We start from the raw sequence: 25,050 nt of genomic DNA, 5'->3' as shown, positions 1-25,050 counted from the left end.
CAGCGTTTTAAACAACAATATCTTACATTAGTTGATTGATAAATCACAGCACACAGGTGTTTATTTGCACTTACCCTTTGTCAGCTGTTGTTAGCGCAGCTGGGGAGCTGTGTTTACAGCTGGGCTTTTCAGTCTGCATTTATGTCCATTTTCACAGCCATTATCTGCAACTTGGGCCTTTCAGGGCGTCTCAAGGTAGAGTGATTTTACTCATTGCTTGTTTCTTTTGTTTTCACACCCTGGCCCTTGACACGACATGAAATGAGAGTCCGCTTTTCTCAGCACCCAGAAACAACCAGCAAATGGAATTTCAGTCCTTAAAAAATACTTAGCGCTAAGTAGCATTTAAAACAAGGGATGATTGAACTTCAGGGTTGTTAGGATATGAAGGTGGAGCTGTTTACAAGATGCTGAATAGCAAAGTAGATCACTATGTGGTGAAGGTGGAAGGCCACTGGAACTATTAGGATCCAAACTTTAAAATGTGTGGATGGAGACTGCAATCCATCAGTTCCCAGGAAACCTGCAGTGGAACACTGCTGTTGTTATGAATCACAGTTGAAAAATCACGAACCAATCCTTTAAATGCAAGTACTGACAGTGTGTATTTACCCCAGTTATCATAAAAAAGAGAAAGAGCTTCACATATTTAGCTACAGCACATGAAATGTGAGCCAACGTGTTCATTTATTGTAAAAGTGATGTTGTCACTAGTGTTTTATCATTTAGATTCATGAATGAAGAAATGACTTATTCAATTGTTTAATTAGTAAATGATTTATCTAGTTTGTCCGACCTCCTTTCCTATTTTACCCGACGCTATCAACATGCCTCCATCACAGTGAATTCAGCAGAATCATGTTGTGCCCACTGTATTTTCTAAACATCGTGTGTGTGTGTGTGTTTGATTTTCTATTATTACATTAGTACATGCTGTTCTCATCAACACATTAAAGGAACATTAATGAATGGCACAGTAGGTTACCTAAACAGGCACAAAAAATATGCTGCATCCTTTGTTTGTAAGCTTGTACATAATAGAAGATATAAACCCGGCTGCTGCAAGGACAGCTCACAGTAGTCATCAGTGTTTTTTTTTTTCTTTTGGAACAATATAATTTAATGGAACTATCCCCTGTGCATCCCGTCTGTACACACAACACAAAAAGTTGGCTGAGATATCTATCACTTGCATGCTGTGTGATTTCTCCTTGCAGAACTCCAATAAGCTTTCATATGAGCAACTATTGATTTTTGCTACAGGTTGAGTCATTGTGGATGGAGGAACAATGGATGTCATGATTCGTGACATTTTAAGCAGTCGAGTGTTTTTAAAAGGTGCAACCAGTGGCAGTTTAAGGCCATGCAGTAAAATTAGTCATTCACTTTTGTCATGAGCGAATAAGTTTTGTGTTTTGCAGTAAGTGCAGATATTTGTGATAATATCTTTAGGGAGAATTCCCAGTTATTTATTTACTCATAGAATACAGGCCCTGTCATTTTCGTGTTTTTCTTTGATGTGAATAAAGGGACTTTAGCCATTTCAAATTTACCCTGGGACGCTGAAGAGATGAATAGCCTAACATAATGACAATGGAAGATGGTCACAGTGGTTTTCTTAGTCACAAAGCTGTTGGTCCCAAATGACGTCTAGATTTTAGGTTTTGAAAACCAGACACTTGTAATTATTAAGACAGTAGGCTCTAAAACCAGCAGGACTGTGCGTCTTAAGTGCCGCAGTTTAAAACCACTGATATGCAGATGTAATGTAACAGCATGCCACTCACAACTAAAGACTGCTCATAACTTAATATGAGAAATATGACCAATGCCAGGCAGCTCACAGTTTTAAAGAGCTGGTCACCCTGCACATGCACCCATTAACTATAGAGATGAACACGACGTGTTCTCGCGACATACGAACCAGGAAGCAGAATGAAAACTACTTGATAAAATAGGTATAGCACGGGACCTTTAATAAAACAAGCAGCAACAGATCCTTCTAATGTTCAACAATATAAACTGGACATTAGGATGAATATTGAATAATCAGCTGACACACTGACGCATAAATTAGTCCATGCACATATTTCTCATGTTGGGGAAACTGGGGAGGGAAAACTGCCCCTCAGGACATTAAGCAGGTGAGCCACTAATCACAGAGTTGGTAGTTCAGTTCCTGGCTCCTCCAGTGTTGTATGTGCGTCAAAGTGGCCTTGGGCAAGTCACCTATCCCCAAATTGCTCCTCAAGATCATACCGACTTTGAATAGGAAGAATAATTACAGCAAGTGAGACGTCTTTCGTTGTTTATATGAACACCTGACTATTTGTTAAAGACAGACCTGAAGAATTGGAACTTATCCTTCATTTATTTTTTCATTGCTATAGTGTAATGATCTGAGCTATTAACACTGCCAATCAGGTCAGTCAAGTAAGTGAAGACTTTTAATTTACTCCTTTACCGAAGCCTAAAGGTTTCTCCTATTTCATTTCACTTATTGATTTCCTCAATTTCTATAGGAAACCAATATGAACTAGCTGTGCTCAATTAAAAGGTGGGAGAGTGGGAACGTAAACACACACACGGTGAGTCAACTGATCGGGCTGGAAGGGGCGCGCGGTGGGGGTTATGTCAGCAATCACACAATGTCTGCCGCCTGCTCGGCATTGTGAGCTCCTGGTAGAGAGACTCTTATCTGTGCCTCTTGAACAAAGAGTCTCTCCCTGTTGAATGGTGGTGGGAAATAGTGAGTGTAGAGACAAGCCTCTGCTCTGCGACTGGGAGGGACTGCCACCAAACAGCTCCTGTTTGATGTTTCAGAGAGAGATATTATTCTGTCATACTCCAAAACATGCACTGGTATCTCACTTAATCACTTTCTGCATTACTCTGACAAAAACACACAATTACCACCAGTCCAAGAAATGCAACATTTTAAAGGGGACGACGCGTTTAATGTCTGGATTGTGCATTAGAAAATCAAAATGTCTCTCGTTATTTTCTTCTTCAGAGTGGTGAGTCTCCCAAGATAATTTTCCAGACAGTAATGGCTTACAACAGCAAAGGGTGATGTGATAAAGAAAGATGGCTGCCTACTTGAGACATTTAACATTTGTTATTCACAGTACATGATTTTGTTGTCCTAGATATGACAAAAAGTTTTCACCACCGACTCAAACTCTCAACTGACTCGACAACAGAATCATGCACAGATCCTTATTCTAATCACATCAAAACTACAAGATTTCAAAATTGAAGAGAAATTTCATGCCCAGTTGAATTCTTAATTAAAAATGGGAAGGGGGGGGGGGGGGGGATCCCTTTTGCTTCAATTAGCTTTTTGGAAAACTTTAAATGACAACACGACATCCTGGAGCATGAAGATTATACAGAGCAACATGCACGAATTCCCTTTCTCAGAGAAGCTATATAGTCTGAGTGCATTCAGTGTGAGGCAGAGCTCAAAGAGTCCAACCTGCAGCCTTATGCATGAAGGGGATTTCATCATCCAAAGCCACAGGAGGTCGACTTTGAAGGAATTCTTAAGCTCTTGATAAATTGAAATTTTATTTGTTCGAAATGCTCACAAACATGTATCAATACACTTTATGTAGAATCCAAAGAAACACAAATCATCACAACCCTGTCTTATAGGCCCACACGTTTGGAAAAGCCAAGTCACACACACTTATCTTTCTTAATTTTAAGTGAAATTGCCCAAATGGGATCTTAAATGGATAAAAGCATATGTCTATTGAACTCAAAATAACCCAATTGAATTTCAAACCACTTTTTTTTTTGTTGAAATAATGTCCTGGATTGATCCAGCCAGGATCTGTTCACAAAAACACGTTTTCTAACTAAGCTATAATGATTTCGAGCCACATGATTTAGAGACTTTTTGCACAGGTTTGAAGATATCATGCCTAATTTTTCCTCTACATTTAGAACAATACGTTGTTAGAACATCTTTTTGACACGACTCACTTTACTGTTACATTTCCTTGTCTCCTAGCAATGACGTGTGACGCAACTGCAGTTACATTTTGAAGCAAACTAGTGCTGACTGGATTATTTCAAATTATTTTTTCTTTTATTTAACATAATGAAAGAAAAAGAGGTTGCATTACTGTTGCAGGAACCTTTTGGGCAACTCACTTCCCCGACTTCTACCACAGGAAATAGGGTCGAAAGTAATAATTCTGGTGAAGAATGGTTACTATGTGAATCAGCAGTGAAATAAAGCTGTTGCCTTTTTGGACTTTGTCAAAGGTCAAGGTAAAAGTAAAAGATTGTGATTTTGTGTAATGATAACTTCCTTAGCATTAAGGGACTTAGTGACATTAACAATCATGGTACTTTACTGTTGGTCATTGTAATACGTTGGCACAAACGACATATAAACTCATATTTTACAGTACGGTCTGCTCCAACCACAAAGCCATATCTGTGGACAAGGAGGAAGACGAAGGGGAGGGATCTCCACCGCCACAGTCATCAGGAGGCCCAGCTGTAAATCAGCAGGGTCTCCTCATGACTGTGGCTCCGGGCGACAGTGGGTCAACGTCAGACCATCAGCTCCCTGTGCTTGTTAAATGAATTTTAGAGCTCTTGTCACTCACACAGTGTCTTTGCTAACTGACATAGACCACGAAATATCTAAACACATTTAATTTCAAAACGTTCAAGAAAATGCAACGTAAGCGGAAGGATTTCGAACAGGGCTGCATGTGATGTGACAAACCTGGAGGAGTTTCAAGGAGACACGGTCAGCTTGTTAAGTGAAATCCATTCAAAACTAAAGAAATGCTGTTATTAGTATGTGACTGACTAAAAGAAAGAGATATGGTCTGACATTCGAAGGCTCTCTGACCCATAAAAGATAATTGTAATAGTCAGTTTGACCACACAGAACCGGATACTGCAGCTGTCTCGCCCACAGCAGAAACAAACAACTAGTTAGGTTTGGAGCCGTGCTGCTTTGTGTCTCTGCTGCCCAGTTTGTGTCGCGGCCTTCAGTTACATGCAGGCTGCGTTTGAAAATTAGCCACAGAGATTAAAGTCAAATAAGTACAATGTTAAAGAAATGGCTCTCCTGGAGAGATTGTTTTCTTTCAAGAGTGAATGAACCCTTTTAAGAGATGGTTTGAATTTGAAACAGCCTGACCTCTGGTAAGTAGCCTAAGATGACTCGCTATGTGGCAGAGAATTAAGTGAAATGAATAATAATGAAAGATACTGTTGAAGGCCAAAAATAAAGGGACGGCAAAACCTCACACGCATCTCTCAAATGCTATGCTATGAAATCCCTAAATGTTTTTCTCAAAGCAAAAACTAGAACCCAGAGTTCATCGCCTGTAGTCGCTCACTTTGAACCTTATACTTTCAATGTCACACTGTCATAAAACTTTCACTAAAAAGTGTGACAGGGCTAAACCGAGAGTCAAGTCGGCGCTGGAGCTATTTCTCATAATGGGAACATTTTTATAATTTATTGTCTTTTTTGTCTCTTGTGTCTGAATCGTCTGAAATAAGTACCAATTTGAAGACGAGGAGCACCATTCCAGGAATTCATCACAACATGAAATGATTAAACAAGGTGGGACTAAATCAAATACTTGAAAGTGTTATGGAGTGTGGATATAACTTGGACCGAGTATTTTAAATTAGAGGAAAAATACAATTGCAGAGAGAGGATCTTTGTCATTGTTAAAAAGGCGGAATGAACTCCTTAAAAAAAGAAACATAGGATGTTGAATCAAGTATTGTCTCTCAGGTTTGGATAGCGGCATATCTGCCTAATTGGGGAAAGTTAGACATGTTTAGAGTATTAGAATATCTATCCATATATATATGGATAGATGGAGAGAGATATTTTTAAATAGTTTAGAGTAGTCAGGGAAAGCCTGTCTGACAGCATCTGTGCTCTAACAAAAGTCTTGCATTTAGCCTTCCTATCTGCAATAATTATGCAACACGAGGTGGGATCAGGCATGCTACCCACTCATGCTATAATGATGACCACATATAGCCCTCAGCATATCCTCCACAACACCTGCATAATGGACTTATGGAAGCAAAGCATGGTAAACACGGGAGACGACTCCAGCCGCGGTTCGTTTGTGTCGGTGGTGCTGATGAAGATGTTAGAAGCAGAACAACAAGGAGACAAAAGCCAATCATATTTGACCAAATCTGCCTGCAGCTGTTAATCACTGCTCTGCACGGAACGTCTTTCTCTTTCTCTTTCTCTCCTTTCCTTTCCTTTCTCCCACATGCGCGCGCCAGACCACGCGCGCCCTCGCTTCCCCCACGCAGCCGGGCGCGCACACGGGAAACCTGCTCTCCAACGCGCTGCGCTGCGCTGCGCTGCACAGGAGCCCCTGACAGTGCCCGTGCCTGAGTGTGATCGCCGCCGCTCCACTGGATGTTTGCGCAGAGGACACCTGCCTCCACCGGCACAATCCGATCCGTCTCCACCTCTCAGCGTTTTGGTTTCGGGTGTTTGTTTTTTTTATCTGTCGGGTGAATAAATCCCTGAAGACTGAGGCGCTTCAAGACTTCCAACTTGGGGCTTGATGGCACGGTTATGTGTGACAGGACTGGAAAGTTGCGCTGCGTCAGGGAGCATGGGCGCAAACTTTGAAAGCTTTTTATAATCGAATGACAGTTTTTAATATGAAGGCAGGTGAGTCACCCGTTGAGTGAGAGGCGCGCAAAGCCCCACGGCTCTCCAGGTACTGGGAAAGGGAAGGCGACACGGGAGGGAGTCGTGATCTGTGCGGCGGATTGCGCTACGGAGGACGGAGGGAACGGACCGATGAGACAACATGGGTAAGTGAGTGGAGGGCTGTCTCGTTTTGAAACCATCGCAATCGCAGCTTGGAGAGTCTTGGCAGTCTCCAGATTATCACTGTTATTAGTTGAGAGCACTTGTGTGTTCTACACACTGACAGTACGGGTTGATTCTTTCTCCTGTGGCGCATCTGAATCTGTGGATGTTCAGAAACATTTCCCCCAAATCTTTCGCAGCTTATTCCTGCGCTGCGAGTTTCCATCTCCAGCATCACCGGGGCTGTACTTTTACCTCCTTTTCTGCAGATATGATCTCGAATTCGTTTATCATTGCCGTTTGGGAGCAACATCACTTAGTGAGAGATCACCCTCCTCCTGCTCATGAATTCCACAATAAGAATTAGGCGACTGCGGGCGGGAGTGTGGCTGCTTTTCAGTGTTGAAGGGAGAGAGGCGGTGATACTCTTCACCTTTACGGACACGATCTGGAGCAGTCGACGTGAATCTGTGCGGCCGTGCACAGTGAGTCGAAGCCAATTAAAAGCTCTTTTATTCTGTCACAAGTCGTCCTTGATGTTGGAGCTGCAATAACAAGTTTATTCACACAATCCCAGCTGACCTCTAGCAGCTGAGATGTGTGTGTGTGTGTGTGTGCGTCTTTGTGTGTGTGTGTGTGTTTCTGTGGCCTCCCTCTCCTCAGCTTCCTCCTGTCTTACCCCTCAAAGCCCTGACATGTTTTGACTCCAGCCCATCTCCCTTTCTCCTCTCCTACCCCCTCGTCTTCTCCTGACAGCTCTGGGCACCTACAATCTCATCCCACACTGCCTATCACCTCCTCCATTTTAGTGACGGTGGCTGCTCCACAGCTAAATCCGCCGCTCAGCCTCACAGAGCCCACACTGCTCTCCGGTGTTTCCAGGGGCTCCGCTCGCTTCTCTTCAGCTCCAGTCTGTTGTGTTTTATTTATTTATTTTGTTTATTCATTGCATATTTCTGTGGGGAGAGCTAAAAACGACCTGTGGGTGTTCGGAGCTGTCACCGCCTGTGCGACGGCACGATGTTGTCACTCTCAGGCAGTCTGGAGCCCCTTGAAGTCACGATGCTTCCCTCTCGGTGCAACTTTAGTTTCCTGAATATGGCCATAAAGGCCTATTATTCACCGCAGGCGCGCGCGTGCACGCGCCACGCAGGGATACACGCACACACACACACACACACACACAAGGCATGTTTGTCAGGTTAGGTGCATGGAGGCAGCTGTTTGAGCTGCCCTCCACACTGCACTCCCGGTTGATTTAGTTTGTCTGGACTTTCTCACTTGTTGGATTTCTGCTGCTGTGTGTTTATTTTATTTTTATTTTTAAATTCCCAGATTTGCTGAAAAGCTGACACAGGCTGCAGGGATGCAGGCTGCCCACACATCTGTGCAGAGTTGTGGCATTCTCCCAAGTAATGAGCAGCTTAGTGCAGCTACTGAGCACATACTATAACAGCTTTAATTATGTCATCACAATTACTATAAATCAAAATAAGTGGTTGGATTTGTTAGGATTTCAGCACGTGCCAGTGAAACTCTCTCTCTCTCTGTCTCTGTTTATCCATCCAGTCCTCATCCATCACCTTGTTTCCCTCAGACAGGAGCAGATGATGTTTTCTCCTTCAAACTGACAGTAAAATCCGACATCATCATGATTCGGTTTAACTAATCATCTGCACAGAAGGGCGGGATCTGTTTTGGCAGCGTTTGAGCAAAGAAGTGACGGCTGTTCAGCACAGCAACTCGACATGCAGTTCACAATTATTTTGAACATATCATCGGCTTGCTTTTTTTTTAATATATTCATTTCATTTATTTGGCTGTTTTTCAGCCAAAGCAACAGCTTGTAAATATTCAGTTTACACTGCTATAAAACAAAGAGAAGCAGCAAATCCTCACCTTCGAGAGGCTGGAGAGAGAACATGGTTTTGACATTTTTTGCTGTATCAAGGATTTAATTGATCTAAATTGCTGCTAACAATTTTGGGTTGGTTGACTAATCATTTAATCAACTAATTGTTTCAGTCTTTAAAATTCCAGGAGGAAACTACTTTTGACTAACAAGCTCAACACTGATGAATTTTAATCACCTATTTGTGGCTTAAGCTGTGAAATGAATATTCACTCTCGCCTCTCGCAACAGCAAACACAAAGAAGCTACATATTGCAGCCTGAAGGAAGTAAGAGCAGGTAGAAATAATGCAGGAGCCATTATCAACAACTGATGGTCTCCAGTCTGACTCAACACGCTCATCTTCGGTAGTAGAACCGCTTTGACAAGAGCAACAGGGCAATTACACTCAAATAACCTTCGATTTATTCAATAATCCATCTGTTTCCTAGAGCAGACAGGCTGTAATTGGTCCATGGAGCACTTTTCTGCAGAAATAAGCCCAAGTTCTTAGAGACAGTGCATCTGTAGGCACAGTTTTACCATCCCACATCTTCGACCTTACGGTATATTAGTGCAGATAATTAGAAGATCCAGTGTTACTCATAGGTTTGCCTGTTTGCACAAACAACAGCTTTAAGCTCATTATGCAAGAGAACCGTTCTGTTCTCCGTAAATTGTCAACGTCATTATCGTAGTAACACAAATAACAGCAAATACGCACATTTAATTTAAGGATAAGGTCTCTCTAACACAAGATGTTACTGTAAAGCAGTTTTGTAGCCCTCCCTACCACAGCATGTAGGAAACATGCTTCACGTATTAAAAAAAGAAGAACAAAAAAACTAACCTTGAACAGTTCAAATGGCTAAAACAGCTGAAGCTATCAATAAGGATTATTCTGTCAGTGTGAGGCATGTTTCCTCTGCGTGAGCCTGACTGAATGTCCCCATCAGGCCCTTTTTGTAGCATTTTAGAAACATTCACTTCACCGCAACCCACACACGCCATCAAAACCGTCACAACACAGTAGATCACATTGAACTCTCACTGTACTGTACCTCTAGGTCATTCGTTTGAGTATTTCTTTGTCCCTGCTGCACTACCTTGAATGGCAAGTTTGTATTTTTTTTTTTCATTTCCATTTTGTGTTTTCCTTGAGATGACTGTGAAAGACTGCCTCAAACAATGTGTCCTGCACATTGAACTCGTGCAGTGAAATATGGGCAGAGAAACAAAACTGAGAACAAAGTCTGGCAGCAGGCTCTGGGAGCCGAGCTTGCACTCAGAGAAAAGGACACGTGATAATGTATTGTGCATTTTATGTCACCGAAACACACTACAGTCTACTTCTGGTTGTCATGGTTTTAAACATTTGATAATGTTGTCTTTTTTGTTGTTTTTGGCTCCATTTGCATAGAGGTCCTCCTGCTTAAATGACAAGTGCTCTCAGAGTGTTTTCTGATCAGCTGCCTAGACAAAAAAAAAAAGTAAAATACAGAAATCCCTTTATTAAAAATAACAAAAACTTCTAACTTCAGCAGGAACTAGATCCCATAAGCAAATGACCGGTGCTGTCATGTGTCCAGTGAGCACAGCAGCTTTTTTTGTAGATAAAAAAGGAACATTCTCTCCCAAAAGTTAAACCCACAAGTTAATGTTATCACAGGGAGCTTGGCCATCTGGAAAACAGCGATGCAGCAGGTAGCGTAATGCTGGCCCCAAACTAGGAGATAATTGGGCAGACTTTGGGTTTACCCTTCGCAACGATTGCGGGCGCATTCTTAACTTGAGGCTCGTCTGTAGCGATTATCTGCCCAAATGACCTTGACGTGTGAGGGCTTTACGGACATAATCTTAATGACTTTAGCTGTGGTATGCCATGTTTCTAAAACTGGCTAAGGAGCAACATCACATGCATCCGACAACAGTGAAAGTATTGATATCTGCCTGTGATAGTGTGAGAATAACATCCAGGTCAAGAAGAACGCCCAGGAATAGGTTGTAGAAGATTTGTGTAAAGGTAGTTTAATAATCTGTTATCTTTTGTAGAGAGGGAGCTTTCATTCTGAAGGACGTGTGCTAAGAGGAGATAACAATCCAGAACGCACGTCTTGTGCACAGGGCGTGTTTGTTATAGTTGTTCTGTCAAGTTAAAATCAACCAGTTAGACTGTAGTTTGTGAAACTGACAAAGTGCTGAAATATGATTGAAACCGATTATTGGTTTTCACATTCCTGAATGGGTGAACGTGACCTGTGATACTTTTGACCTTTTCTGATTACCAGCACACACACACACACACACACACACAGACTCATCACCCATGATGTCAACCGCTCAGGCTTTACAGCAGGCTCGCCTCACGGTGGCCAGCTTAAACGTGTTGGTTTGTGCTGATCTTTTGACATCAGCACTCATATCGATCAGCACCGCTCTCTGCTCCTCCACACACAAGCCGGCAGCTTGCGTGTGTGTACGTGTGTGTGTGTGTGTGTGTGTGTGTGTGTGTGTCTGAGAGAGAGTGCGTTTAAGCTAGTTAAAATTTCTAGATAATATAAATGTTGTGTCATCACAGAAAGTAAAAATGAATGATAGAAATGAGGCTTATGTCAGTGTCTAGGATAGAAAAAGGGAACAGTAACTGGAAAGAACAGCAGTCACTGAGGCAAACATAAAATCTATAGAGTGTTTCACAGCTTTAATTATCTATTGCTTTTTCTGTCTTTCATGGATCTTCATCATATTGGGTCAAAACACACACACACACAGCGATAGATAATTACATTTCCATGGGCAAATAAAACAGTGCCCTGACATTTGTTAATTACCAAATATTTACTATATATTTCCAGCTAATGTTTTTTCATTTTCACTTTCAACCAGTGCTCATAGTGGTTTTGTGATTGTCAGTTCTTAAACGGCACATATGGATATTTAAAGGCCCAAAATCACACCGGTATCAGGCAGCACAGTGGCTGAGAGAAGGCTGTAGGCACCAGACCAGAATGGTTTGGCTGAAGCTCCTCTAAAGAGACACTTTTCCAAGTGGACTTCTATCCAACTCTCCTCATTAAGGCTGCCTTTTTCCATAGCAGTGACACTCTAATAGTCACACAAAACTGGCTGCTGTAAAAACGCTGACATTCAAAATAACCAATTAGCCTTTTTCAAGGTCTTCATCCTTGCAAATTATATTTTGCACCCTTCTAAAGTAGAACATGTGTTTTTCGCAAATAGGCTTTAAAAGGTAGTGACTTCTGTCATTTGCATTTAATTTACTGGGCAGCTTAAATGAAAAGCTTGTGACATGCCTGTTGGAGCAGTAATAGGACTATAGAAATTAATCACACTGCATCAACAGAAAAATAACAGATATTTGAATAAATGGTTAATAATGAAGAACTTATTTATACAAGCAAGACTAACATGATGTGTTTCTGTAATGGCATTGGATAGATTACTGAACAAGCCAACTGGCTTTGCTGATTGTTTTTTGTATGCACTAACTCTTTATTTCAATGAAGGAGGGAGAGAGAGAGCAGGTGGCATAGAGAATGCAAAGAGACGAGCTGGCCTCTAATTAGTGACTATTATGACCTTGGAATGTGCAGGTGGCATTGGAACGAATAAATTGAAGGCTTAATTAGATAAAGTAGTGGATTATTCAGTCTATTTGAATGAACTAAATTCTATCAGTACATACACAGAAAATTCAACTTCAGTGCAGAGGAACCATGTGTTTAAAAGCATATCGTGTGGTTAAAAGCAGGACCTTGGTGAAGCAGAAAAATTAAATTGAATTGGATTATTTTATTATGATCAGCTATTATTATCATTCATATGACTGCTTTACCCATGTCACTGTGAGAATTTGTTTTTTGTTTGTGTATCTGTATTTTTTTTAAAACCTGCAATGTTAGTTTTATTTAAGTATGTTTATTTCCACGTATTTTATTCCACTACAATAAAATTCAGGTTTCTAAAAAAAGCTTCCATGTCATTTCTGATTACTTGCTGGGACATGACGTGATCTCCTAACATTAACCCAAAACAGTCAGTTGTTCGTACACACCGGGCAGTCAAGTTGAAATCCCACAGCAGAGATTAATTTTTCATTGTTCATTTATTTTTTTGTTGTGATTATACAGTATTCGTCAGCTGTGACTTCCTTATCACTGAGAAAACTAGTCAAAGTAAATTTACAATTAAAATACTAAATTCCATAATGGATAATATCCTTAACCTCCATGTCACTAATGGAACATACAACTTGAAAGGTATTATCTATATTTCATACCATGAAATGTCATAAGTGTAGTTCATCAGCATCATTTCTAGTCCTCTGAATTTCTGCTGCTTATGTTACTAGGCAACATCTACACTTACACAGGAAGTACATTTTGCATGGCTGTGCTGAATTTGGAAATCTGAAGAAAGTTTGTTAAACATACTGAAACGATATGCTGCTTTCAAAAAATGCACTGGACATCAGTACATATCTACAGTAGACTGAAAGCATTTGGGTTTGTCAACAAAAGACGAATATGAGAAAAAAGAGCAACATATCAGCTTTTATTTCCATGTGTTTACGTCTGGATCTGATGCACAACTTAGAAAATAGCAGCATTGGTTTGAACCCACCAATTTTTCTTATGTGTTCAAAGTAAAGGTGTTGTGCATCAGACCAGATCCAGACGTAAACACCTGGAATCAAAAGCTGAAATATCGTCTCATATTCATCTTTTGTTGACAAACCCAAATGCTTTCAGTTTCCAGCAACAATGAAGGAATTGGCCTCATTGTTTCAATACTTTTGGAGAGGAGTGTATTTGAATCCCACTAGTACAAAGTCCAGGTAATGTTAGAACTGGATCTCCACTATGTTATGTCAGTTTATCCCCACATGAGAACGCATCTGACTTGGACAATCTCCCAAGCATCACTCGGTGCAATGTCTGGACAGGATTCTCCCGACATTGTCCAGAGTTTATAGGTGCAAAAGGCTATGGTAATAAAGAACAGCTGTCACAGACACTGTCCCTCCAGCAGAGAGATGGTGTTGCAGTGCTCTGTCTCTCTCACACAGACTGCCTCCCTCTCTCTGTCAGACACACTTTTAAAAATGTTTGCTTTTTATTGCTCTGTCTTTTCTTGGAACACTCTAACCCACGGCTTTTCCAAAAGTTCTTTATTTTCTGTTTATTACATTTGCACTCTCTCCCTCTCTCCTTTCCCCTGCAGCACTGCCTCAGACCTGCAGGCTCTTAGCTTCGCTGTAGCTAAGATAGCAAATTATGGGCCCTTTCTTTCTCTGACTTTTAGTTGATTTTGATTCCTAGATTGACACAAATTTGAAACACATTTGAAAGTTTTCAGCATAGTTTTCACAGCGATGCTGTTTCTCTACAGCTCCTGCTCAAAGCACTGTATGCTATGATGCTGCCTAATGTCTAGTACGGTGCATTAACATACATAATGTACACCTTCCAGGCAACAGACTTAAGATTTCTTAGCAGTAATAACATAATTGAGAGTGATACATACTCCTGTCAGTGGAGATTGTGACCATTGCTGCTGCTTTGATGTAGCTGATGTCCATAATATGTTACAGGCAGTTTCTCTTGATGAATAAATAACATTTCTATATATTGTATGTTGCTAATCTCATTGACCTGGAATGTTAATGCTTAGACTTAGCAAATCAATATACCTAATCATGTCATTAGATCTTTAAGTGGTACTAATTTAGGCCTTTCCTATAAAATGGCCAACAGACAAAGCGAGTGCAATCTCCCTGTCTTTTCCCCTCTCTCATTGCTAAAGTCAAGGGCTCTGCAGAACTACATCCCTCACATATCCAGACAGAATAATTGAGCTTACAAAATGGACTGCTCATTTCATTTCAGTTTTTAATGGATGCTGCAACATTTAAGCTGTATTTTGCCATTGCTGGTGTCATATAATAACCAGCTAAGCTCTATTTTTTCCATATATCTTGCTCCCGTTGCATAGTAGTTTTAGTGTGTATTTAGGACTGGCTGCTCCTCCTATCTTCACATGTATCGTCGTTCCAGCAGCAGTAAAATAAGCTTTTATCATAAATCAGCCATTTTATACTGCTTCATGCTTTTGCTGTGAGTTGAAATTACAGCTGACTCCAATTTTCAAATTAATGGGTGTAAAATAATGGGTTTTAAGTGTGTAAAAGGTACTTCATTTCAATATTGTAATGCCAGTGTGTCCAATTAATCATGGTTGCATGATGGGCCCTGTGACTGGTAATATGTCACATACAGTACTACTGTGCCCTGAAAGTATTTTTAATTTTATGTGCCTTAAATCTGGTTGAACACACTCAATAATGTAATATATCACACATGCTGTAGTGCCCTAGAATTTTGCTTGCCTAAGCTCAATCACACATCACACACTTGAAAACCCTTGGCTCCTGTGTCAGAAAGGAAGACAGTTGGGCAAGGAAAAGGAAGGCAGGAGGCAGGGATGGAGAAAATGTCAAGTGCATCGCTGTAGCATTAAAGGCTTTAAAATATATATGATATTACATGTAATACTGCTATATATCTTCAAACTGAATCCTTGTTCTGTGGTGATTACTCTGTACATAAATCACATTTTACCTTTGAGAATTGAAATTAACTCATGGACATGCATTTCTATGCAGAAGTGAAAATGAGACCAAATGAAAAATAAAAAGCTATAGACATGTATACAGTTATTTTATTGAAAAGTTCTTCTAGTCAGTACCCTTAAAAAGGCTGCCACAAACAGACTCACACCCTTCCAATTAATGTGTATGACCGGTGGTACAGTGGACCATTTAATAAGGAATAGTAGACATATTTTGTTTTCTTGTGCACTTTTCATTTCTTTGAAGTGCCCCAGAGTGCGGCCTTAGCACTGTTGGCCAACCCACTTGGGCACTCTGGGTAATAGCCTTTGCATCAGCGCTCAGAGCACCGTGCATTCAAATGAAATATCAACTTGTCGCTTCGCCAAGGAAGACGACAGCTGACTCTGTTGGACCTGCCAGAATCCACTCTGTCCTCTGGGAGGGAAACAGGCTCACTTTTATGAGATTTCAGAGAGGTTGCCACTGGAACCTGACCTTTGCTGAGGTAATTGGAGAAAAGATATATTTTAGGAACTTATATAATTATAGAACTTTTGCAGTTTTGTGCATTTGCAAGACCTTTTTAGTTGACGTTTAAAAAAACATTGGAATCTAACTTCAGTAGCCTTCTCACTGTCGGTGAGTTGTTGAGCCCAGGGGGGAAGTGGAGCACAGAGCCTGTTCTTTAATTGATATTTACTGGCTGCAATTGTATCTTTATGAGACGCAAATTGTGTTGAGGCATTTTTCATTGAACACAATAAAGGAAAAGCAATGCGATTCATTTTGCTCTGAGGCACAACTGCACAGCTTGTACTTCTCTATGAGCACACTTCCACTGGCAGAAGAGCAAAAACCATACCTTTAAGTGGCATCAAATCAGGCTTCTGTGCCCCTTTAAGACCTTTTTGCAACAGTTGCAACTATAAATCTTTGTGTGGCTCCAGAGAGAATTAGATGTATATCCTGAAGTGATGTCACTTGGGTGACTTGAGTGGTTGGAGAAAGGAAACTACAATTTTGAAAATATCTTTGGGGAATTTAGACAGTTTTTTTTTCTTGCACTTAGGCCTAAGCACATGACTGTTTTAGCCACTACTAGCATAAAATATCTGACTTAACTGCTAAGTTGCATATCTCTTGCTCTGGAACATAATTTTTAAACCTATTTTAAACCAAACAATGTCAACAACAACTCTAAAACCTGTGTGTCACTCTTTTAATATAGGATTATTCCAGATATGTATTCAACAGCTTTATATCAGGTTGATACTCATATTTAGCAAAGAATTAACTAGGAATATTTGTTTTTTGAAAATGGTAGCAATCTTAGTTTTCCATGGTTCAGTGTTGTGGAACAATTACAAATAAGTTCAGTCCAATAACTCTCTGGACGAGTATCACAAGACTAACTGCCCATTGGATAAAACAAATGCCATCATGCCTTTTATACTAACATGAGGATGGGATGTTTAACTATGCTCTCACCGGGGAGTCTTGATTTGCTTACACTGACCAAAGACACAGAGTTTCAGCTGACGCCAGCCGGAGGAGGAGGAAAAAAGTTTAGACCGATCACATGTTTAGAGCAGCAGAAACAAGAATACAAGCTGATTCCCACAGTATGAAAATCTAAGCTGACTATTTGATTTTCAGGTGTGGGACTTTAAACGCCATGTCAAATTAACGCTTTGCCATATTTTACTATTTTCTTTGATGCTATCTTAGACATCAAAGAAGTAAAACATGGCACAAGTGCGTGTGATCTCGATTCATTGATGCTGATGAAAGAAAGGTTTAAAACCTGTGCCACAGTTGCCATAGCAACCAAGCTAAAACCCATCTGACCAGTGTGGGATACCTATATCTGTATTTAGTCATCCAATAGAAAGGTCTGTCTTAAGACGTCTCCAAAGGCTCAGGTGACTACCTAAAGCAGTGATTCTCAACATGGGGTCCCCGGACTCCCAGGGGTCCATGACACCTGTCCATGTTCTTCCAGTTTTATTTATCATTTAAGAGTTCATAAAAGTAAACAGTATTATAAGACCAGTCTGCACAATTAAACAAACACGTTTGTACACTGATACATTGATACATTCTCTGTAAAGCTAATTTTGGGCCAATGGAAATTCTTATATATGACACTGTGAAAAGCTTCCCATGTCCACCTTTCTCAACAAGTGAAACTAAGCACTAATGAGCTAAACTGAGAAAATACAACGAGAGCTATACTGAATCTTTCTTTGTTAAAGGCAGCAATGGGAGACCACAATGTACCATCTGCTTCTAGCTGTTATCAAAGGCAACTAGGAGGCCAGTTAAGCTGAAGTCATGCTAGTTTGGTCAGCTTTGCAAGGAAATGGGTGCAGATCACGATGCACTGCTGTTTTAATGTGAAATATGATGGCTGTTCTGGGGGAAAGTTGTGCAGTGGCTGATTGAGCTGCGCAGCCAGACCTCTGAGTTTATGACGGATGTGAAAGCTGATCTGACATGGCTGTTTAAATTGGCCTATCTGTTGGACAAATTCAATTCATTCAAGCTGTCCATCCAAGGAGGTTACACATCCATACTGGAAGTAAGTGACAAAATCACTGCCTTTTATTAAAAAAAAAAAAAAAACGGAGCTGTGAAGAAGAATGGGAGGGGGAGTCTTGGACACGTTGACAGATTTTCTTCACACGAACAACCTGTCTGTGGGCATAGTGAAAGCTGTGGCCACCTCTCACCTCACAGCACTGAGCCAACACTTCAGCTCATATTTCTCTGATTTAAACACTGATGCTCGGGACTGGGTGTGAGATCCTCTTGCTGCAGCTGAAACAGCTTCAAGTGGCCTTAATGGTAAGGCATACTGTAATAGCAGCTGCTGGAGCTATCCTGTGACTGGAGGCTGAAGGTGAAATTCCAGCAGGTATCTCACGCAGAGTTTCAGCCCACACAGGACCTTTGAGGCCATGTTTTGCTCCCCATCCCTACAATCTTTGTGAGTCATCCTTCTCTACACTCCTAAAGACTGAACACGGAGCACGTTTGCATGTGTACTCCAATAATTGACAAGCTAAAGACAGAAAAAGCACACATATTTAACTAATATCAAGTAAGCTATATCTGAATGTATGCAGGGTGAATGTTATACACAGTAGATGTTCTGAAGGAACAAGGTTAAACGACCACAGTGTGTAGTCATGATAGGGTCACGAACAGTGTGAGGACTGGTCAGGTTCATGATATATTTCTGATGCGCCTCATATAAGAGTTATAACAGGGTCAGACATTTCTCGCCTCCCTGGTCTGAAAAAGTTTAAGAATCCCTGTCTTAAAATTGTCTTGAAATCATCCTTCATCTCATGCACCATACATAAACCTACTGTCCCTCTATATGTTCATGAGCCTTTATTTTCCTTTTTGAAATCTTTCCCGTCACCATATTTTAAGTGAATTTGCAAAAGAACTAAATAGAAATAAATTCATTAAAACACAATTTGGTGGAGTTTTATGTATGATCCCAGCAATCTGACAGTTTAGTTGTTTTTTTTTTATTTCACTGTAGCTCATATTTCAAATTATCGCAACAAAACATGAAGAGAAATGCAGAGAGTGTCGGAAATTGGGTCATGACACACAATAATGAGCTCCAGTAATCTGACGTTTCCCACGCAAAGGGTAGAAAGCCGATTTCTAACCAACCAGTCTGAAATGCAGCCTGGTGTCATCTGCTTGTGATTTGATGAAGGTAAATAGAGTGGAGTGAAGCTGAAGTGAAGGCCTGGGAGAGTGTCTCCAGGGACGATTCAAAGCATCTAGTGAATTCTGTGGGCCAAAGAGTTCAGCAAGTTGTTGACTGTTAGATAGTTTCCACAAAATATCGAATAGGGTGATTTTTGTTGTCTTTCTGTGAATACGTCCAATTACACTTTGAGACTTTGTTAAATATGATGTATCTCGCACACAAGTCTTGCTGGGCAAATGTAAATCTATGCCAATTAAAACTTAAACCATTGTATTTCAACGTGCACGTGCTCAATCACAGAGCCTGAGGAATAAAAAACTGCATAACCATCTACATCATTCTAGACTGAATTGTAGTATGTGTAAAACATTTGCGGCTGAAGAGTGGGTCTGTGTGTTCAACAGCCGATGCATGAAACCAGAGGAAAACCAGAGTGATGACTGCACATAACACCACAATTAATGACTGGATAATCAATCAGTATTAAAGTGAAAGTCTCTCGTCATTAGGCGCCGTAAAGCCTCCCACGGGATCCCAGTTTACATATGTCCAGTGGGTTTTTATTACTCTTCTGTCTAAGCAGAAATCCATGCTGAACCAATGTGTGCTAATTAAAGATGCTGTCATGCAGAGTGAGCATCAATGAGCCAGTGGCTGAATATTATGGCTTTCTATCCCGTCGCAGGGCCTGGAGTTTTGTAAAAAAAAAATATATCTGTATCTGCCTCTGCCTCTTTTTAGTGGGAACACGCACGCAACATCCCAAATGTAGTTTTATTGGTATGATGCAGCGAAGGTTTCCCCGGGGGTTCACAATGAACCATTCTAAATGCTCCAATAGGATTGTGATTTAGGGGAAACTGATGATTGTGTGTTGTGTTATGGAGGCTTGGTCAGTTCACAGAGTACCTAATGGAGGTGATGGAAGTGGCGGCGCGTCTATTGCTTGGAGGACACAAGGGATTTATTTTTAGCACATATTTTCTCATAGCGTGTGTCTTCACTCATTCTCACATACTCACCATGAGTGGACCTAATTTGCCTCCTATCCTTCCTCTTTGCTCCTCTCTGCTGCTGTACTTATTGATTAAAGAATCTGTGTTCTTCCTTTTCATAACACCTACAGTATATTGTATTTCAGAATAGCATGGAAAATGCAATTTATTGCAATACAGTATTTGACTTTACAGTTGTTAAATAGGAGGAAATCAGTAATATTATAGGAACACTTTGGTACTTTTAGGCATTTTTGCTATTTTAACTTTCACTGAACTACTACACTTACTTTGAAGAAAAGAACATGTACCAGTGGCTATGTATTACTGTACTTATTGTGATGTTGATCCAGCATCCATTAATCATTTCTTGACATTTTCTATTATTTAAATAAAGGTAGAAAATTGTGCAGCCTCTGCAGAGCTATATGCTCTTTAAGTGCTTTCTACTGTAGCAGTGGTGAGGCAGCTGTCATTGGGGCAGATCTCTTACTGTAATAATAAGATGGGTGTGCTCAAGCTTAATTAATGTTTCACGGGAGCTAGGAGCTTACAACTAGAATAATAAAGCAACCTCCATTCATGCAATTCTAATAAATGTAATGAACCATGATCTCCAAATCAAGTTACGTTGAGAATCTGGCATACGGTTCTACTTATTCTTTGATCTAATAGCTACCAGGAAGTAACTGCAATGACTGCTGAACAAATTCCAAATCAATTGACACTATATAATACGGGGAGGTTTAATCACTGGTAAAATGACATTTTCAACAGGTGAAAGGAAATTTTTTTGTGCTTGTTCTTGTTTGGCAATTTCACGGTAAAACAAACCCGCCTGTACTGAGTAACAGCTGTGATTATTTCAGATCATGTAGGACAGTCTGCTACCCATTTTAGCATGAAATTGTCAAGGTGCTGTGTGACACTCCCCAGGTCGTAGCACAATGATGTATGCGAGACAATGGACAGACTTTCTACAGTTTCTTTCTGTATGTCGGTGCACAGGCATATCTCCAAACTTGCACTTTAGTCATTGGACAAAATGGGACCGTGATGATCAGGGCAAGATATCTTGTCCACAACATACATCTTACAAGGGCTGTTTGGGGATTGAAACTTGGCTGGGAAGAGTTAGAATTAGGCTTAGGGTTACTTTAGGTTTATGTTTAGAAAAAAAGTCGGGAAGTTTCGTACAATATGCGGTGGCTGTGCTTCACAATAGTGTGTAGCAGTATAAACATACAGTCAGGTCCTGAGCTCCAAGCACAGCTCTGTGGGCAGCTAATGTCAAGTCAACTGTTCATGACTTATATTTGCATGCATGAATTAATACATGAATATTTAATGGCCAACTACAGGAATATCATTTCTTTTTTCTGCCAATATGTATTTTCTCACACTGGAAACCCGCGAGAAGAAATAGGTGTAGGTGTTCTTTGTTCATATATGAAAAAGTGTCAAGCATTGTAGCTCGATTGTAAAGGAGGTGCAAAAGATTAAATATGCTGTAAAAACCTAAAAAAAAAAGAAAGAACATTAATCTCTTAGACAACATAAAAGGCCTGAACAGATAAGTCAGCTGTCATCTAATAATATCATAAATATCACTACAGCTGAAATATATTGAAAAATAATATCATACAATGCAATTACCTGTCTGTGAGATAATGTCTTGCACACACACACACCAATCATTTCAATAAATGATGCTTCTTCTACCACTCAAATTACAAACTCCATACCTGTGGCAACATTTATTATTAAAAACCACTAGACCTTGAAACCTCCTACAATATAAAACACCTAATTAGATCCCTGTTGCAATTACTGCTTTGTGCACATTCGCAACACTGCCTGTCATCTCTGCTTTTGACCGCTTCCTACTTAGAAACATGTTACAGCCCATCCATACAAAGTTAACATCCTCTCTCCTTGTGTGCCTTTACAGACAAGCTCCTCATTGTTAATGGTCAAATCTGTAGCAGCGAGGTAGTTGCTGCAAAACGGAGCACGAGTGCAGACAGGTGCTAGAGGGAAATTAAAAGTACATTTTAAAGAAGCATTTTCATGACATATCCTGAGTTTGAGCATTACTCAGAGACCAGATGAAAGCCCTTGGTTAAGGATGTGTCCCTTGATATATAGTGCAGTCAAAATGTATTAGGACACATCTTTTAGGGTTCTGGTTCTATTTTACAATATGTAGAATTTCAAAGACGTCTATAAGGTTAAATGGCTGTCTAGTCTGTCAGATTTAATTACAGGATGCTTACATTAAGACTGTCTTTCGATATAGAGAGACATAGATTCCTTAAAACCTTTTGTGATATTTTTGAATAATTGGTAGAGGAAACAAACCTCTGTGGAGTGTAAACGTCCTTGAATCTTGACCCTTAATGCACTTTGGGACAATGGGACCATTACTCCCGGTTTATTTTCCTATCAAACATGAACAGTGAATGTTTTAAATAATTAAAAAATTAGAGGGAAAGTCTTTTTATTAGAAAATGTCAATGATTTGCCTTTAAAAAAGTGAAAACCAAACCTCACACATACGAAACATGTATGGCGGTAAAACTAAACAGGATGCTGTGCAAACTATAGATTCTTTCTGTGGAATTCGTACCAGTTTTGAAACGTTCCTCACTATTATCATTGATAATGAGAGGAGAAGAAAGGATGGCATTGTCACTAGTGGGAGGATGCTGACATGTAATTCTACACTGGCTATGAAAGAAGAAAGAACTTATATCCTCGAGATGTTACTGTAAACAAATAAATGTCATATTTATGTCTTTTTCTCAATACAATTAGCTTTTGTTGTGTTTCACTGCCTGGAGATGATTATACTTTAACATTACCCGAGGCTTTTTTATCTAGTTTTCTCATTCATTCAGTGTGATTCAACTCATCTGGCATCTATTTAACAAAAAATCTTAAATTACTTCTCACAAGTTGTGAATGTGTGTAGTGTTTGCTTGCCAGGGGATACTGAATGTTTGTTTTGTCCGCGGCTTATTTGCAGATAACACCTCGAAATGTGAGATGATCTTCAGTAAATTCCTTCTTTCTCTCTTCTTCTCTCTCTATCTTATATTCTCATATAGGTCCGTTGCTGTGTGATGGCCGACTGACACACCTCCTCTTTCCTCTCCTCCTCCTCCTGCGGGCTCCCCTGTTGTTCAGCTTTGGCGAGCGCACCTGCCCCAATAACTGCCGATGTGAGGGGAAAACTGTCCATTGCGATTCGTCTGGATTCGTAGATGTCCCAGAAAACATCTCAGTAGGTTGCCAGGGCCTCTCTTTGCGCTACAATGAGCTCCACACCCTGCTACCGTATCAATTTGCTCACCTCAGCCAGCTACTTTGGATATACTTGGACCACAATCAGATTTCAGCTGTTGATAGTCGAGCATTCCAGGGGGTTCGCAGGCTGAAGGAGCTGATACTGAGCTCCAACAGGATCACGTCCCTGCACAATTCGACATTCCATGGAATTCCCAATCTTCGCAGTCTGGACCTGTCCTACAACAAACTGGAAATCCTGCAGCCAGGTCAATTCCACGGCCTTCGAAAACTACAAAACCTACACCTACGTTCAAATGGTCTGTCCAACATCCCGATTCGAGCGTTCCTGGAGTGCCGGAGTTTGGAGTTTCTGGATTTGGGCTACAATCGAATCAAGGCTCTGACCCGCACAACCTTTTTGGGGCTGCAGAAGCTGATGGAGTTGCATCTAGAACACAACCAGTTCTCACGGATCAACTTTTTTCTGTTTCCACGTTTAGCCAACCTGAGGTCACTCTATCTGCAGTGGAACCGCATCAAAGTGGTTAACCAGGGCCTTCCATGGACTTGGTATACACTGCAGAAACTGGATCTGTCTGGAAATGAAATCCAGACCCTGGACCCAGCCGTGTTTCATTGCTTACCCAACCTTCAAGTCCTTAATCTGGAATCCAACAAACTGTCCAATGTGTCTCAGGAGGCGGTGTCAGCATGGATCTCACTGACCTCCATCAGCCTTGCTGGGAACATGTGGGATTGTGGAACAGGCATATGCCCCCTTGTGGCTTGGTTAAGGAATTTTCGGGGCAGCAAAGACACCACTATGATATGCAGCAGCCCAAAGTATCTCCAGGGAGAAAAAATTATGGAAGCCACGAGAAACCATGGTATTTGTGAGGAAACTGACTATGTTCTTACTGAAACACCATCTCCAACGTCAGAGCTCATTTCTGAAGCCACTGCTGAGCCAACCTTTGCTCCTACCAGTGGCTCTCCACCCATGCCACCAACCAGCACCTTTGGTCCTCTCCCACCGTTCAGACCTCGACCTATTCCTCATCCTACCTTACCAGTGCATATGAGTGAAGACCCAAGAGACTCTGTTGCCCGTGCTCGACCGACTCAAATGCCACCCCCAGAGCTGGAGCACATGACTCTGCACAAAGTTGTGGTGGGCAGCGTGGCACTCTTTTTCACCATGTCTCTAATCTTGACAATTATCTATGTCTTGTGGCGGCGCTACCCAGGTGCAACCAGGTTGCTTCAACAGCGATCTATGGTGGGGCGGAAGCGTCGCAAAAAGAGTCCAGAGCCAGAACAGAACCTGAGCTCCCAGCTCCAAGAGTATTACATGAGCTACAACCCTGCTGCCACACCGGAGGCATTGGAGGTGCTAGGCAACGGCACTGGTTCCTGCACTTGCACAATTTCTGGCTCCAGGGAGTGTGAGGTATGACCCATCGCATCAGCCTAAAAATAAAACTCAAAATCAAAATACAAAGGCTCATCAGAGAGGTAAATCCTTTATCAATTATGCCCTGTAAAAAAGACACTGTTGAATCACAGTTAAGCACCTTTGATTCTTCATTCATAACACGCTTGAACTCAAACGTGAGATGTTTCCAATTATTCAGGTTTTTACTAATAAATTGAACCTTAAAGTGGAAA

The 25,050-nt window shown here is 40.9% G+C and overlaps 1 protein-coding gene across 2 annotated transcripts in view; it reads left to right on the top strand.

Moving 5' to 3' along the window:
* The first annotated feature begins 6,482 nt into the window (after positions 1-6,482).
* Positions 6,483-25,050, top strand: part of lrrtm4l1 (leucine rich repeat transmembrane neuronal 4 like 1) — a 45,073-nt gene continuing 26,505 nt past the window's right edge. The window contains exons 1-2 of one of the 2 annotated variants that reach the window (XM_026339662.1): positions 6,483-6,837; positions 23,202-24,832. In XM_026339662.1, coding sequence (XP_026195447.1) covers positions 6,834-6,837; positions 23,202-24,832 — 1,635 coding nt within the window. In that variant the 5' untranslated portion in view covers positions 6,483-6,833. Of the gene's footprint in view, positions 6,838-23,201; positions 24,839-25,050 lie in introns of those variants that run through there. The other variant, XM_026339663.1, reaches the window with a different exon arrangement.

Source organism: Anabas testudineus, chromosome 22 (assembly GCF_900324465.2).
Source record: "Anabas testudineus chromosome 22, fAnaTes1.2, whole genome shotgun sequence".
NCBI classification, from domain to species: Eukaryota; Metazoa; Chordata; class Actinopteri; order Anabantiformes; family Anabantidae; genus Anabas; species Anabas testudineus.
The sequence above is the reverse complement of the archived record's forward strand: the minus strand, read 5'-3'. Positions and strand labels throughout refer to the sequence as shown.